The sequence below is a fragment of the Pteropus vampyrus genome, unplaced genomic scaffold (assembly GCF_000151845.1).
Source record: "Pteropus vampyrus isolate Shadow unplaced genomic scaffold, Pvam_2.0 Scaffold33, whole genome shotgun sequence".
Classification (NCBI taxonomy): Eukaryota; Metazoa; Chordata; class Mammalia; order Chiroptera; family Pteropodidae; genus Pteropus; species Pteropus vampyrus.
This window is the reverse complement of record NW_011888814.1, coordinates 9556216-9573059: the sequence shown is the minus strand read 5'-3', so window position 1 is coordinate 9573059 and position 16844 is coordinate 9556216. Positions and strand designations below refer to the sequence as shown.

Here is a 16844-nt window from a genome sequence, read left to right as displayed (position 1 = left end):
CAGAGAAACTCCAAGCCAGCTCCAAGACCACACACTTGACAAACCCTGTCAGAGAATTCACCAGAGCAGGTCAAAATGATGACAGTTTGTGGCCTCTGTCATAAATCTGACACATAATTCTTATGACTCCAGTAAAAAAGTAGAAATATAAGAGGTAAAAGGTACATGAAAAATGTGTTAATCTGAAGAAATGATCAGTTCTCTTTAGGGTCTGAGCTAAAGGTAAAGCTTAATAGTATTATCAATAATAAGACTTTATGTTTTCTAGGCTCTGAGTCTAGTTTCTTGTCCACCAAATCACGGCGGAATAAATGGAAGACACTCGTGCTCTCCATGAGTTCTTCATGGGCTCTGAGGCCTTTGAGTCTGTCCGGGACCCCTAAATCTCATGAGCCTCCCCTATCCTACTATCCCCACAGTCTGCACTCTTTCTGCACTTGCTCAAGGGGAGCAGATGCAACCAAGGGTCACGACTGGGAGTGTTAAAGAAAAATTATTCTGACATTTGATAAAACTGTAAGGAAGACTTTATTCAAGGTTATTGCAATAGGGGGCATGTAATAAGCGAGTATAGTTGTTTTCAATTCCAAATACAGTAAAGATAACAGAGTGAGGGGTCAGTGGATGGAAAATTGCTAAAAGGAGACATGGGTGGAGGGCGGTTCTTGTTTACCTGGCCTACCAAGATTCTTGCTTGCCAATGATAGGGACATTAAAAGTGGAGGATGAGAACTTGATCAGATATCAAGGATTAGGGGGTGCTTACTTAGCAGGATTCTTTGCCAAGACTGGCTTAGACAGGGCCTAGGGACAAGTTCAGTGGTAAAAAAGACTCAGAGAAGCCTGTCTAAGATTTGGTCAAGGACAGTCTTTGCCGAGAGCTGTGGGCCTGGGGTCTCTATCAGGACCCTTTTGTCCTTCCCACACTGAAACTGAACTCTTATGTTCTGCCTGATCCGGTCCGTCACAAAGGCTGAGCTCTCCTTCACCACAATAGATTTCAGCTTTGAAATTAGTAACAAGAGGAGAGGAGACCTGAACCTGCAAGAAATGCGAGCTAAAGAATCTAGTACCCAGAATTCTAGGCGGGCTGAAATTCACCTCCCACCCTTTTCTGCCAGAAAAAACATCAACATGAAGAAAATCTAAACCCTTAATCGAAGTGAATGTCTAAAGAGAAGTTATATGGAATCTGAGACTTGATGAGGCAACCAGGAAGGAGTACCATTGGTTTGGGACCCTATCAGATTTTATAACGCAGCACACCAGAAACGGAAAAGCAAAGGGAACAGTGCAACCAAAGGATACTGCATCTACATAATGCCTGGAACTATGTAGTTGCTTAATTAGTATTTATTGAGTAAACGAACATAAAAATCCCTTTCTAACACTAAAACGATACTCTCTTAAGATGAAGCAGCTGACACATGCCACAACGTGGACAAACCTCAAAAACGTTTTGCTATGTAAAATAAACCAGTCACAAAAGGACAAATACTACGATTCCATTTATGTGTGGTACCTAGAATGGACAAATTCATAGAGACAGAAAGTAGAGATTCTCAGGACTGGAGGGAGGGAGAACGGGGAGTTATTGTTCAAGGGGTACACAGTTTCCATCCAAGATGATGAAATAGTTCTGGACATGGATGGTGGTGATAATCGCACATTGAATTGTACACTTAAAAATGGTTAAAATGGTAAATATGTATATTTTACCACAATTGGTTTAAAATATTGGAAGGATGTTGGGAGCATTTTACTAAACAATGGATTAAAAAAAAAGATGAAGGGGTACAGCTCAGTGGCTTGCTGTGTTTTAAGGCAACAAAAATGGAAGAAATAATCCTCCTAAATTGGGATTAGGAAAAGGAATACTTGCCACCCAATTTCGCTTCAAACTAGAGAGTTTTTAATGGTGTTTGTTGCCCCAGAGCCCTAATACGGGTGATCTCGAACATGATCCATGATTGTCTTCAAGCCAAGCCAGGTCTCTTCAGCCGTGGGTAAGATCTGCTCGGCAGGCAGGAGGAAGCCATATCGACCAGTGTCTCTCAGTTCAAACGCAAATGAGTATTTGATGCCAGAGTCATAGGACCAGTCAATGCTTCCTCCACTGGCTTGGTCTAAAGGGCAAATGAGAATAAAATCTGATTATGCTGTTCCCACTGGCCTCTCACAGCTACACAATCTCTGTGTTAAGTTCCACTATTATCGAAGATAAGTTAAGCCCCCATCTGTATGGATCTCAAGAGCAGGGATAGCTTAGTAAGGGGTCAAGCTTATGAAAAAATACAAGATTAATTTGAAAAGCAAAAGGCGTTATGTAAATGGACCCTATGTTTAGCCTTCCTCTGGTGTTCTTAAGAGGCTCTGGCTTCATCTGCTCATTTGGAATCCCGCCTGCTCTCCTAATCGGTATCTTCTGCACCTTAAGGAGGCCTACTTCCTTCTCTAGAAGAGCACTTGGCGTAGATACTGTTTTCTCTAGTGGGAGAGGAGGGATTATAAATAGAGGAAAAATCTGATCCCTGCCCTCAGGGGACTTTCAGCATAAGGGTGAAACAGACCCTGTTCTGAAATCAAATAACATGCCCAGTACTTATGTGTGATGAGTTCAATCAGTAGAGTAATGTGCACCTGTGTCACGTGTGGCTGCTGACATGACAGATGGTGAAGCAAGGTGGCATCGGCCCACAAAGACTTGGGGCAATCGTGACTCAGGAGAGCTGACTGATGACGAGCTCTAAGGCCCCACCCAGGGAGAGTAAGTAGAGGTCAAATGGAGGAGACAGCTGGGGTGGAGATGGAGGAAGTCGCCTAGTCCCTGAGAACTGGGTTGGCAAAGGGGAAGACCAGGGAGGTTGTACCAGGGAGGAGCAGGGCTAGTGGTTAATGTGGATTAGCACTGTGATCTACTCCAGTGACCTGTGTCTTTGCCTTCACTCACAGCAGCTATGGTAGCACCTTATAAATAACAAATACTGAATGGTTGCTGACTTGAACTGAACCTTTCTGGGTACCAAAATTACTAACTTATGCCTTTGGTGTGGCTACATGACATAGCCAGTCTCACTAAGAAGTCCACAGTGGAAGGATTACTGGCTTCAGTAATTGATTGAATCCTGATTCTTCAAACTAGCTGAGTGACCTAAGGCATGTCACTTACTTCACTGAGTACCAAATGGTTCATCCATTAAATAGGGATAACAATACTACTTATTCCATAGAAGAGCGAGAATTAAATGAGATACTATAATGTTTATGATTCTGACACTTGAATTAAATGAGATACTATAACGTTTATGATTCTGACATTGAGTGCTTGCTTACTAAATGTGTTAGGCACTACGCTAAATTGGTTCATTTAACCCCCATTTGGGTACAAGGTAGATATTAATATTATTTCCATTTTGCAGATGAGGAAATTGAAGTTCAGAGACATTAAAAGAACTGGGATAATGTATATAGAGTAGGCATTCGATAAATATCAGTTATGATTATAACTATCATTATGAATAAATGCTAGGATCCTATCAAAAAAGTTGGACCACATTAAGAATCAGAGTTATCTGAAGGAGTGTCATCCACCAGAAAACTATCACAGAACATTTACACAGTGCCTTGGAGTTAGTAAACCTTTTACTCCATGTTCTACCTTTTGAGTCTCTTGACAACCCATTTCACAGAGGAAGAAACCAAGGAAGGATGAATGACTTGCCCAAGGTTCCAAATTGACAGACCTATAACTCAAAACTCAAGCCCCTGTCCCCAAGGTCTATTTTTCTCCCCCTATACCTCTCTGAGAAAGAACTCAAGTAACGACTTCTCCTGGACCAAGCACCTATTGTACTGTAGCTCCTCATAGCCCTTTCCAGATGAGAAACTGCCCAGAAGATGTCTCACCTACCACTGAAGTCCAGCCACCTCTTAGGTGGAGTGAAATAGGTGCTCGGCCCAGAGCTGCATACCAGTTTAGGGCAGGAGGCAAAAAGTACTTAATTGGGACTAGTTCCTAGAGGCAGTGTTTGTCCAAGCTGAAAGGAGGCCAGGATGAAAGATAACAGAGTCAGCTCTGTGCAGAGATGTAGCCAGAACTTGCTTGACCACTAATGGTCAGGTTCCAAAAGATCAGACAGCAAACCCTATACTTGTCTGATATACTTGTCTTTCCTTATTAAAAGCATCTTCATTATCTGTGACCTTACCAAGAAAAACAGACAAAACCTCAGCCTGCTCAGGTCTGCTTTACTTGTAAATATCTCAGCTAAGGAAGGTGAAAAACTAGATTCCTCATAGGCCGAAACCCCATTTGAGGGTCTCAGGGGCATATGATGACATTCTGAGGACATTTCAAACTCTAGCTTCCACTCAGGGACTGCCAACCAGGGAAAACATGCATTCTTCAGCCTTAAGTGGCCATGATGATCTTCCTCCCCAGTGCTGCCACTCAGAAGGCCCTCCTCCCTGAATGTTCCCCAACTAAAGGGAGGGACAATCCCACATGCAATATGGTGAAAAGATCCGGGTGACTGTAAGTTCAGTCTTCCCGGAGAATAACCTAAAACACATGTGACAAGAGCTCCAAAGCTGTTCACTCCGTTTGACTTGGTAACCCTGCCTTGGAAGTTGATACCAAAGAGATCCTAAAGAAAACGGGGTTTGTACCAATATGTTCAGAAGAGCGCTATTTAGAAAAAAGCTCATGGATGGACCTCGAGATAATCATGTTAAGCAAAATAAGCCAGACAGAAAAAATTGAAAATCACATGATATCGCTTATATGTGGGATATAAACCTAAAAGCAACAAATGAACAGGACAAACAAACAGAGACTCATGGACATGGACAATGGGCTAGTGGTTACCAGAGAGTACGGGGGAGGAAGGAGAGGGCAGGTAGATGGGGTAAAGGGGGTCAAATATGTGGTGACAGAAAGAAATCTAACTATGGGAGGTGAACACAGTGTAAATATATATATTCCTTACTGTTAAAGTGTACAGCTGAAACTTATTGGATTTTGTTAACTAATGTCACCATAAAAATAATTTTTTTAAAAAAAGGAAAAAGCTTAAACAATCCAAAGGCCCAATAACTGGCATATAGCACTATAATAGAGTAACAAATATCTAGAGTGGAAAAATATAAAGCTATACAGGAAATAATGTTAACCGAAAAAAGCTGGACTTGAAGTAGAACACAATCACTGATCACAATTTGTGGATGAAAAGGGGGTTCTACAGAAAGTCACCTCACAGGGTGATCTGATCATAAATTCCTAACTGGGCAGGTCAGGGTAGGTAGTCACGCCCCAGGCATGTAACTTCTTTAGTAAAAGCTTCCTCTTTGCCTTAATCAAGTCCTGTCTATTGTGTCTGTGCATTTAGGTTAACACACCTTTGAAATGTCCCCTTTCAGACCCCTCCTTCTAAAGTATGACCACCCTCAAAAGAGCACATAATCTTAATTATTTTGTAATCCAGCTCCAGCCTTGCTTTCTCTCACCTTCATGTCATCTTCCATAATCTTAAATACATAAAAGAAACTGCACACTGTTACTGTCTGAAGCATTTTCCCCAGTCTGTTGATCTCTTGCTTCTATGCATCTTGTTTGGCACAAATAAATTATTATAAAAATTCTCTACAGGTTTGGACATTCCTATACTGACAAACTAGATAAATATATGAGTGTTCATTGAGAAAATCATTAATGAAAGTAAAACTGATAATAAAATAGGACAGTTATTAGATTCTTTCTTTCTATGACATTTTTAAAATATATCATAATAGAAAAAAGAAAAAAAATCATAATCTGGAAAAAAAGAACTTTCAGGATCTGAAATAGTACCAGATCAGTAGTTTCTAGATTTCTATTAAGTATTCTACATATGAGTAAACTATTACTCCTCTGCTCGCCACGACTCCATTTAAAGAGAAAATCACAGACCCAAAATGGCATCACTCGTGCTAAAAGCCCATGATACCAAATCTAGATTTAATACCGAACCTGAATGCAGTTTCAGCCTCTCCCAGGAGTGGCATTTTAAACAAATCGGTGTGGAGTTTCCTGATCCACACTAGTGAGGTCATCTGCCTGAGACCCCCAGCCTTCCCTGAAGGAAAGGTCCTCACCTGAGATCACCCACTCTTTACTTCCTAGTTCCACTCTCTTTCTGCCTATAAAAAACTTCCATTTGTATAACCCCCAGAGCTAGTTGCTAGATGGGATGCTGCCCAATTCATGAATCGTTTAAAAAAGCCAATTAGATCTTCGAATTTACTTGGTCCAATTTTGTTTTTTAACAATTCCCATTTAAAAAAAAACCATGACTCAAGAGTGTGCATTCCCTCAGATTCCTGCCAGCAACCTCATGCAGATGTGCCTACGTCTCTGCCCCCAGCATGTCTGCAGATGGTTCGCCCCCAATCTGCCCACTTCTGCTTGCCCACTTCTTGGCCTTCTTCTCTGGAGCAGTACTACATTTGGTCATTTCTTGTCTCTCCTGTATCTTTCACCTCTCCCTCTCTTAATCCTTTCCCACGGCCAGTAAATAAGTCTCTTATCTTAAAAAAACAAAACAAACCGAAATCTTCTGTTCTTCTCTCTCCTCATCCAGGCTCCTCTGAAGTGTAGTCTACTCACCAGTGTCCCCTAGGCCCCATCCCTCTACTCCTCCAGCAACTCTTGCCACTCTTCTAGGATTGCTCTGGTTAAAGTCACTGACAAGTTAGTGTAGGGGTTCAGAACGAGTTACCTCAAGATGTGCCTCTGTGGTATGCAAATTGTTTTGAGCTAAAGGCAACCAAGACCCTGCAGGCTCAAGAGAAACTTCTGTCCTCCCTGATTAACTACCTAGAAGAATCTGAATTAGGGACATTGCCCATAATGAGAGATTATCAGAGATAACCACTTTTTGACCTCTTTATAGGGCAAACTTCTAATTACAGAACATCTGCTCTTTTTATCATCCTGCAATGACCCTCTCTCCCCTCTGAAGCCCCAAGGTGATCTTTAGCTCAAAATGTCACATATATCTCATTTTTCCTTTCTGTCATATATGTAGGGTCTCTGACTTGCGTATGTGGGGTTCCCATATATATATATATGTAATTAAATCTGGTCATTTATTCTTGTTGATCTATCTTATGTCTATTTATTAGACCAGTTGAAAGAACCTGGAGGATAGAAAAAAGTTTCTTCCACCCCACACTAGTGTTAAAAGGAAGAGCCACAGGCCCAAAATGGCATCACTTGTGCTAAAAGCCCAGGATACCAAACCTAGATTTAATACCTAACTTAATTGCCCAAAGCCTGTAGAACATCTCCATTCGAAAACCTCACAATTTCCAGAGCCGAACTCTTTATCTTTACAACCCCACCCATTTCACCTTCCTAGATGTCTCCCTCAGTTAATGACACTATTCAATGTCCTTCAGTGGGAAACTCTCCACATCCAGTAAATGGCAAAAGGTTTTTGCTTTTACCTCCCAAATGTCCCCCTTCCCTTCCATCTTCACTGGCACTGCTTTTAATGCTGGCCACCATCTCTCCCCTAAACTCTTCCCACTCTTGCTACGGGATGTTCCTACTTCCAGGACATTATTACTCCACCCTCCACACTGAGGCTAACATGTTTTATCTAAAACACGCCTTGACGCGCTCCCTGCTGAAAACCCTCCAATGGTTTCCAAAATCCTTGGGTTAAAACCTAAACTCCTTAACATGCATGGCACACAAAAACCTGAACCTCCCCAACTCCCCTTCTTCCCACTTCCATTCCAGCAGTCCCAAACTTCCTTGTAGTTCACAGAGCCCATCACAAACGTTCATACTTCTGTGCCTTTGCATGTGCTGCAAAGAGCCAGAATGCACCACTCCCTTTCCCCTTCTGTAGCTATCTGGTGAGCAGCCTTCAAAATCCCACCCTCTTCCTATACGAAGCTTTTCCTCACTCTGCCACCGTCAAATCCTCCCAACCTTCAAAAACTTTTGTAGCATTTTTAGCCTTCTATTGCAAATATCATACTAGAGTTCACTGACTTCCTGTTCATTTCCCACATTAAACAGTGAATTCTCTGTGGGTTCGTTATGTCTCTAGCACTTGGCATAGTAATTAGCACATAGTAGATGCTGAATAAAAGTATGCTGCCTCCAAGAGGCATTTGTTTCCAAAGAATCCATGGGCATGAGAGCACTAGGGAACTCCCGGGCATTCAATGGTGCGGTCCTGAGTTTCTGGCTGTGTCCATAAGGAACTGGGGGAATTGCTCTGGGGGACTCAGAATCTGCATGAAGTGCATTAGGATTTCCCATAGCACTGCAGTTGTTTCCTGTTTTTATTCCAATCTGCCGTGGGAGAGGGGAATTTCAGGAAGTCTGAGTGCAGGCTCCCTAGCTTTATTCCTGATACTGTCCTCTTCTTCGGCTTCCCAAACTCTGCATGGGCAAATGGCTGCAACAGAGTCTATCCACTGAGCCACATGGGTCATTTTAAAAAGTCACTCCTATTCTGTCCCCACACACAGTACGTGGGATTACTCAGGGTGTGAGACCCTCTTAGCCAACAAAAGTATAATTAATAAAAGTGACTTAGAACCAGGTCTTGATAAAGGCCCCTTTTCAGGCAGAGATTCCACATGATGAGAGTAAGCTGTAAGGATTGGGACAAGTGGGGCAGAGACCACACAACTCCAATATGCAGAAAGTTCTTTGTTCTAGACGTCACATAGCAAATATCTTATGGAGGAGACCTAGCCTTACTCAGGAAAACTGGGTAAGGCTGGATTTCATGCAGGAAGGCTTATCCATTTCACATCAGGGCATTTAAAGGCTTTGGCCCAAAACCACATGGTTTTTTGCTATCCTTAGCGGGTTATTGGTAAAAATATGTTTGATACTTACAGATGACTGAGCAGATAGGTCCCACTTTGTACTTGGTACCGTGTAGGCTTCTCAGAGATTGGGAAGCTTTTTGGGCCACTTCATTCTAGAGTGAAGGAACCAAAGAAAGGTGGATAAATAACATTTGTCTCTTGGAAGAACAGCTGTCCCACAGCAGAATGTGAAATGGGACAGTCTGATTAACTGGACGCTCTGATTAACTGAGGCTTCAGCACAATGTCCTTTTTGTTGCAACCATTTTCACTAAGAAGCAAGCACAAGTTCACTTTTGTTGGCTTTGAAAATACAACATGAATACGCTCATTGCTTATTTGATCCAGGTGTTTGCATTAATAATGGCCAGAGTCATTATTTTGTCACTAGCTCTCCTTGTTCAGGGTTGTGGATGGAAATAGGGTGGGAGTAAGGGGTTCAACAGAATGTGTACTGACCCCAGGATGTACTTAGGAAGTTAAATTTTTTTTTTTTTTTGCTAGATCCTTACATTGGCTTATTTCACTATGACTGTCTCTTTTTCCAAGAAGTAGAGCTCAGCAAAATATTTTCCATTATTTGAGGGTTCCAATTTTGACCGATTGAAGCTTTACTATCCTTGCTAGGGATAAATGTAAGGTTCTGAACTTGGGTCCAGGAAAACAACTACCAGATGGGGGAAACCTGGCTCGGCAGAATCCTCTGAGCCTGGGGGTTTCAGCTGTCAATAAACCCAACATGAGTCAACGGTACATTCCTACTGTCAAAAACCTGTGACCCTCAACTGCATAAGGAGAAGTGCGCAATCTGGACAAGGCAGTTATGGTCACACTGCCATGTTGGTTAACCCTTAGCACAAGTTTTACACTCAATTCTGGGAGCTGCTCTTGAAGAACGCAGACAAACTAATGCACATGTGGAAAATAGTGACCTGCATGGTCTGGAAACTTGGGACCATATTGTGAGTGCTTGAAAGAACTGGGGGTATTTAGTAGAGATAAGGAAAAACCTAGGAGAAGCAGGTTCCTGGTCTTCAAGTAATTAATGGATTAGCCTCTCAAAAGGAAGCAAACTTGCTCCATGGAGCCTAATGATACAACAAGGCTGGTGGGGGGAAACCATAAGGAGGTGGTGTTGGCTCTCTGTTAAGGAAGAACACAGACAATCAAATATGCCCCGATGTGGAACAGGCTCCCTTGAAAGCAGGAAGCCATCCAACCATAGACTGAATGACTATCTGGCAGAGTTTTGAGCACCAGTTCTGGAAAATCTAAGATGATCTAGGTCTAGTAAAAGTATCTTTCAGGTTCTTTCCAACCCTGACATTCTTTTGCCCCCCGATTTGACTTTGAGTGATAATACTCACCATCGAAACCTTGATAACTGCCCTATAGTGCTAAAATCAAACTAATGAGATGTAAGATACACCTGAACTGGAATAATCTATTTTGTTTCTGCCAAGAGCTGTTGACAATAATCTATTTGAAAGTAAACTGACCGAAAGGTCCCATCTCAGGGCTTATCTCTAACATATGAATTTCAAAAACCAAGCCTAACAACCAAATTGGAAATATTTGCAAATTCTCTTTAGCTGGGGATAGTTCTTGCTCAGATGTAAGCAGCCCTGTAACATGTCACCATCTGACTTAAGGCTGCCACCAGTCTACTTATTCATGAAACAGGAAAGATAATGGAAGATACCAAGTTAGGGAAGTGAGTGCTTTACACCCAACATCATACACCAGCGCAACATGATGTCAGGTCATAGAGTCAAAGGCACCAGGAAGGTCTTAGGCAAGTAGCTGGAGACAACATTTCTTAGCATAGAGCTTCTGACTACAGATCTAAGACCCTCAGGTTCAAATCCAAGTGGTTATTTCCTAAGCAACACCCTCAGAGCTTATGTTCAAATCAGGGTCCTGCTTGTCTAGATTATGGCAATAATAATTTCCCAAAGGAACTTAATTCAGGAAAGTCTCCATCACAATCGTGTCAGTGGTTAGACGTATTATATCGCATCCATCTATATACTCCCATCTCAGTACCTAATTTTATAACCGAAACTTATTTGTCCACACAATTGATGTTTGTAGCTGAGCTGAAATGAAGTTTCAGAAACTCACCAGCTCATCGAAGTTATCTGGCTTGGTACATTTATACCCATAGGGGAACATCAGCAGCTGGGAATAGCTGTGGAGGGTAATGAAGGCCTTGACTTTTCCATGACTCTTGATGAAGTTCACTATGGATTTTACTTCAACTTCAGAGTTGGCACTGGGTCCATGGTATGAATCAGAGCAAGGGTTGCTGCTGGCTCCAGGTCCTGACGGGATACAGAAGGCAGCCAGTGAGAACAGCGAGCTTTAAGGAGACACTATATGGAGGCGGTTACACATCACTAAGTTCCAACTCTGGAAATCAGAGCAAGGCTGTCACTACGTTTAGAGCGAGTCACTACCCAAAGGCAGAGTCAGGAAGCCTAACTGAAGTGATTCTGGACCTCTCTCTTCTTTAAAAATATGGCTCCTCTATATGGCAGAAAGAGCTATCAAATTAGATCATCTCCTCTCTGTGGGAGTTGTTGGAAGAAAAGCAAGATTTAATATTATAGATGGAATTCCTGCACTGGGTGGGAGTTGAGCAAGCTCACTTTCTGGGATTTCTTCCAATTCTTAGAGTCCAAGAGTACAAGATTCTATGCATCTGTATGTCTAAGTCACAAAACTACAAATGCAAGGAACCTCTGACACCCTTTCTTACAGTGAAGAAAATAATACTACATTTGACAACAAGGCCACCGTTGGCCTTAATTTTTTCAGCAACTGGAGTTACTCATGACCACTGAAGTGGGTCCCCTGTGGCCTGGCCAGGGCTCCAAATGCCAGAGAAAATCTGATGGGATGGGTAGGGGCTTGGACTTCCGAGGATCTCTAAGTGATATGGATAAAGGATAAATACAACCTGTCGCCTTATTTTAGAATTATTTTATAAAAACAACATTTCGGGGGGGGGAATTGGCATTGAATTGGTGGGCATTGTTCAATATTTTGAATCTGATGCTTTGAATTTTTTTTTTCCAACGCTAAAAAAAAAAAAAAAACTATTGTAAAAGCAATGAATGAAGTTGCCACTCATCCATATCCTGTCACAATTCCCTAGTGTGTTCTTTCTTGGTTCAATGAATCTCATTAATTGTCTTACAAATATTTAGTGATTGCCTTCTATGTCCCAGACACGGTGTTAGGAATACTACAGTGAAAAAGATAGTTTCTTATCTCACTGCTATCATATCTAATAAGGAAAAACCAAACAAATTTCCCTTCTGTGATTAGAGAACGATAAGGAGTTTTATCTGACAGCTGAAAGCATAAAGAAGCCCCCCAACCAGCCTGCCACTGAGCAAATCAACAAAGCCAGAGTAGCAAGCTTATATTTTCTTTTTGAATCTATTTTGAAAATCAATTTCTTAATCCTATTTGTACTTCTTCAGTTTTCTTTCTCGAAGCATCCATAGATGATGTAATGCTTCTCCTATGAATAGATGCTAACCCCCTCTGGTGGTTGGTTCAGGGCTTCCGGAGGCCTCCCGCCATTGCGCAAAGCCTCACTCTGAGGCGGGCTACAGCTTGTGGGAAAACCAAGATGTGAGACAAAATATATTAAATGCTGCTCAGAGCTCTGTGACAGCACTGCGCCCCTGTGAAGAGAACTTAGTTAAGTGTTTTTCAAATAGGTTTTTAAATGGCTCGAATCCTGAATGGGCTTAGCAGGCTGACAGCACTCCAGAACCACGCAAAATAGCTAATTGGCCAGACGTCTGACCAGCCCTGGGGCAAGTCCCTGCGCTCACCTCCAAAACCTGCGTCCCAGTTCCGGTTAGGATCGACACCAACACAGAATCTTCCAGACACCTTGGACCGGGTCTTCCGCCACATACGATTCTTTAAAATCCAACCAAAAGAGAATATGGGGGGAGGGGGCAGGGGAGCCGGTCATTGAGCCTGATGAGGTCCCTTTAGAATTCTGTTAATTTCCCTCGCTCCCTCCCCAAGGCCCCTCTGGAGCTACACTAATTTCCCTCGCCACAGAGGTGTCAAATAGTCCTCCTACGCAGTTCTGCCCGGAACTTCTCACAGCATCACCACAGTGAGTAGATATTCCTCCATCTCCTCCAATAAATACCTGCCAAACCATGTTCATAGAACACCAGTTCTATTACATGTTAACAACCAAAAAAAAAGTGGGGGAGAGCACAAGGGTTCTGTAATAGAATATTTGGGGGGAAATAAAGAGCTAAATTGGCTAATTTACTTCAGAACTTCTAAAGGTTTTTAATGCTTGAATATTTTTATGAAGCTCCAAGAGAGGGATACAGTGCAAAGCATTTTCTAAACTTCAGTGTGGATGGAAACTTTATTCATAGGGTATCTCATGAGTACTATTATTTGTACGAGTTCCTTTTGAACACACACTGAAAAACGCTATCTAGTCAGATCTCTCCAAAAATAAACTCGAAGCTCTGATTCATTTTGAACATACATGGGGTCACGGTTGCCACAATGGTGTTTTGTAATGAGATTTTTAAAGGAAGAAAAGAACTACATAACTCCTTTTAGTAATACTCAGAGGATTTCTTCTACAGAGTTTAAGGAAAATGTTAGATGTATTGTACTGCCTACCTAAATCCTGCCGCAAATCTAATTGTCAGCAGGTAACATCCGCCTCTTCTTTTCTATCAATTCCGCCACAAAAACACAGAGATAATTGGAACAAATCTCCTAGGTGACTCACACTGAACACTAAGTCTAATAGCCCAGCCTCACAGCTGAAATGGGCTCTGACGCAAGCAATATGTGAAGACATCGTGTGTTGGAATAAGAAGTGATTATAAACTCTACTATTTGCCTCAATTCAGAGCCACTACTGAGAGATTACTCATTCTGTTTCAGGTAAATCAAGAACAGAAGGATTACTTTTATTTATTTTTGAAGTTCCTACACATCTCCTTAGATTCTTGTTTGAAGAAGAGAAAAAGCCTGGGCTTACTTTGGTTTGTGAGTACACATATCCATCAGGGTTTGTGACGGGCAGCAAGAAGATATCCATTGTGTCCAAAATGGAAGTGATGGATGGATCATTTCCATAATCAGAGGCAATCTGAGCAGAGACAACATATATGTCAATCTCACACCTTCCCTTTCCCAGAGAACACAGAATAGAATATTAAGGCGATGTATTTTTTCCAAACACGAACTAGCTATCGTCGCTGATCAATGGGTCTTCCAGGACTATAGTCCAATCTCCTGCAGTATTAGTATGTTTCATATGCCAGTGTCTATACGTTTATTTCTAGTCGGAATTATTTACTTATTTGAAATAAAAGTCAGATATCACTTATCCATTCTCCCTCAAAAGCAGAATTTTTCCTATTAATTCTGGTGAAGCATTTTGCAACGGTTGGCAGCGGTGTATGTGGCTTATAGGGATCTATGAACCAAAGGAATTTCTGCCGTTTACTTTAATCATCACACAAGGTAGCTTTCCAAAACAACTCACTACCAACATTAGATAACTTAAATATACAGAGACTTTTCTGAAGATACAGAGAACCAGTTAAATTCCTCTTGGGGAATTAAATTTCTACTTGCCATCAATTGCAGTAGAGTTGAAGTTTTTGCTGGATTAAAATTTATTCATTTCCTGTGCTCAGCCATCCTAAGGCATTATTATTCAACTGTTAAATATCCATTTCATAATACCCTAAAGGTAACCGCATTTTAATTGAAGGGAAAATGTATCAGTCAGTATGCATGTGGTTGCACATGCTTGAATGATCTGATGTGGATTGATTTCCTTTGCTCATGAATTAACATTCTAATTTATAGCGTGTCATTTTTGAATCACTTAAGAATTACCAGATGAGGTCACACCCAGCCTGGTGTCCTGACTCTAATTCCAATGAACATGTGGAAGAGAGGTATCGCTACATCCTAACTTCAAAATCAGATTTGGAAAATTTTCAGAACCACCAAAAACCCTTAACTAATTCCACTTTGGATCTGTAGGTCAGAGTAAACTCTCTTAGCACTTGTTTATTTTCCATCTGAGCCCCTTTTGTGATTTTATAGATTTCCTGCACATTGTGCCTCAGCCCTGAGAATTCAAGGCAGCAAAACATTTTTCTCTAGTCTGTTTTTATGCTGAAATCTGACTCCCGCAGTCCTTCCTTGCTACCCTCTCAATCTCTTCTAGTTCGCTGTTTCTTTTAACAGCACACAGTGGCTCGCCGGATAGAGTGCCAGGGTGCTGGGTGGGACAATACCGGAAAAGATTGAATACGTCTGTATCCCGCCTGTGTAACAAGAGGGCTTGGGCTGGAAGCAGTCAGCCGTTAGGACCACAGGGACTGTTGTGAGGCTAGGTGGGGTCTGATATTAGAAAGACAAAGTAATTGCTTAATTTTAGGCAAAACGACCTTATTTGCCGTCCACAATGCAGTAGCTTGTGTAACCCACTCTCGAGCATGGATCCCAGCATCTAGCCAAATGGCCGGCTTGTCTCCGCCGGTGCTGAACTGCAAAAGAAGCGTGAAAATGTGAACGCTCTACCGCTGCAGGTTTCCAGTCCCCTCTTTTCCCTGGGGCCTTGTCTGTCCCTCTTTCTATACTTGATGTGATTGAAAGAGAAGGAAGAGGTGTAGATAGTGAGGCTATCGATTAACTCCTCTCAACGTGATTTTTTTTCCGTCCCCGTTTTAATGTAAGCGTAAGTGCAGGCTAACGAGAGCGGCATAGACTTTTTCTTCTTTCGTTTGTAAAAAAATGTTGCAGATAACGTAATAACATGAAAATATGTTCATCGTATGTTGCAAACTTTAAAAAACATTACAGAATGTGTGTACATATATATGTATGCAAACATAAGAAAAAGGGAGAGGGAGAGAACGAGAGAAAAGAAATATACAGCAACGTGTTAACAGCCATCATTCCATAGTTGTGGAATTAGGAATATGGGATTTGGGGGGGAGGGGGTTGTTTCTCCATTTTCCAATTTTATGCCATGATTGCGTTATTTTTGTTATAAAAACGCTCATGATAACCTTTTGAGCCCTTCACATGAACAGTTGTTTGACTCTGGAGGTGCTTTCCAGAGTTTAAATTTTATGATCTAAGTGACTCAGTTTTATTTGGAGCAGTAGCTTTGCCAATTGGATCAGTAAATGGGGAGGAAAAGATTATTTTTGCACCATCAACTTCTATCTCTGCGCGGCACTCTAAACATAGCAGATAAGGTAAATGAGAAATGCAAATCTTTGCTAAAAATTACAGTTCACGGGTTTTGAGAGTTTTAGTTGAAGGTGTTTCGTGCCTTTTCCTCTTGAGCTCAAATGTAAAAAGCAAGGGAACTTTCAAAAACACATAACATTCTCAACCACGGGGGCGGGGGGGGGGCGGAATCCAAGAGGGATGAGAAACTGCGGTTTCCTGGCCCAGCTGCAGGAGAAAAGGGCAAGAGAAAATTTTTAAAAAGAAGGTAGTAAATATTAGCAAATGTAGCCCGGTGTCAATAAAGTAGGCAAACCACTCCTCTCAGGCCTGCTTTGAGAAAAACACTCTGGAGAAATCCATCTGTCCAAACGAGTCCGTTGGTTCACAGCCATAACGTTTCCAAATTTAGCAGGGAGTTGTGACACTTTTTTTTTTTCTTAGCAAACTCTTTCTAGGAAATCGGGAAATAATTTTCACTTTTTCAGGGCAAAGTGAAAAAGCTCGAAATTATCAGCACTAAGGCTGTTAGAGGTCACAGATTAAAGTAAAACCTTAATCTTTTTCAGCGAGCACCTAAAAAATGTCTTCGTTTCTGGGCATTTGCCTTTGCGATTTAGTCGCCCGTCATTCTTTCGCACACTGCGGGAACCCTTTTTTTAAATGCGTCTCGGGCAAGTACTTGACGCTTTTTTCTTTTTTTT

The 16844-nt window shown here is 41.7% G+C and overlaps 1 protein-coding gene across 1 annotated transcript in view; it reads right to left on the bottom strand.

The window, feature by feature from the left end:
• Positions 1-1938: 1938 nt before the first annotated feature.
• Positions 1939-16844, bottom strand: part of CPA2 (carboxypeptidase A2) — a 21376-nt gene continuing 6470 nt past the window's right edge. The window contains exons 6-11 of the mRNA XM_011357267.1: positions 15351-15449; positions 13922-14032; positions 12726-12816; positions 10999-11198; positions 8903-8987; positions 1939-2126 (exon numbers count right to left, since the gene is read on the bottom strand). Coding sequence (XP_011355569.1) covers positions 1939-2126; positions 8903-8987; positions 10999-11198; positions 12726-12816; positions 13922-14032; positions 15351-15449 — 774 coding nt within the window. The remainder of the gene's footprint in view (positions 2127-8902; positions 8988-10998; positions 11199-12725; positions 12817-13921; positions 14033-15350; positions 15450-16844) is intronic.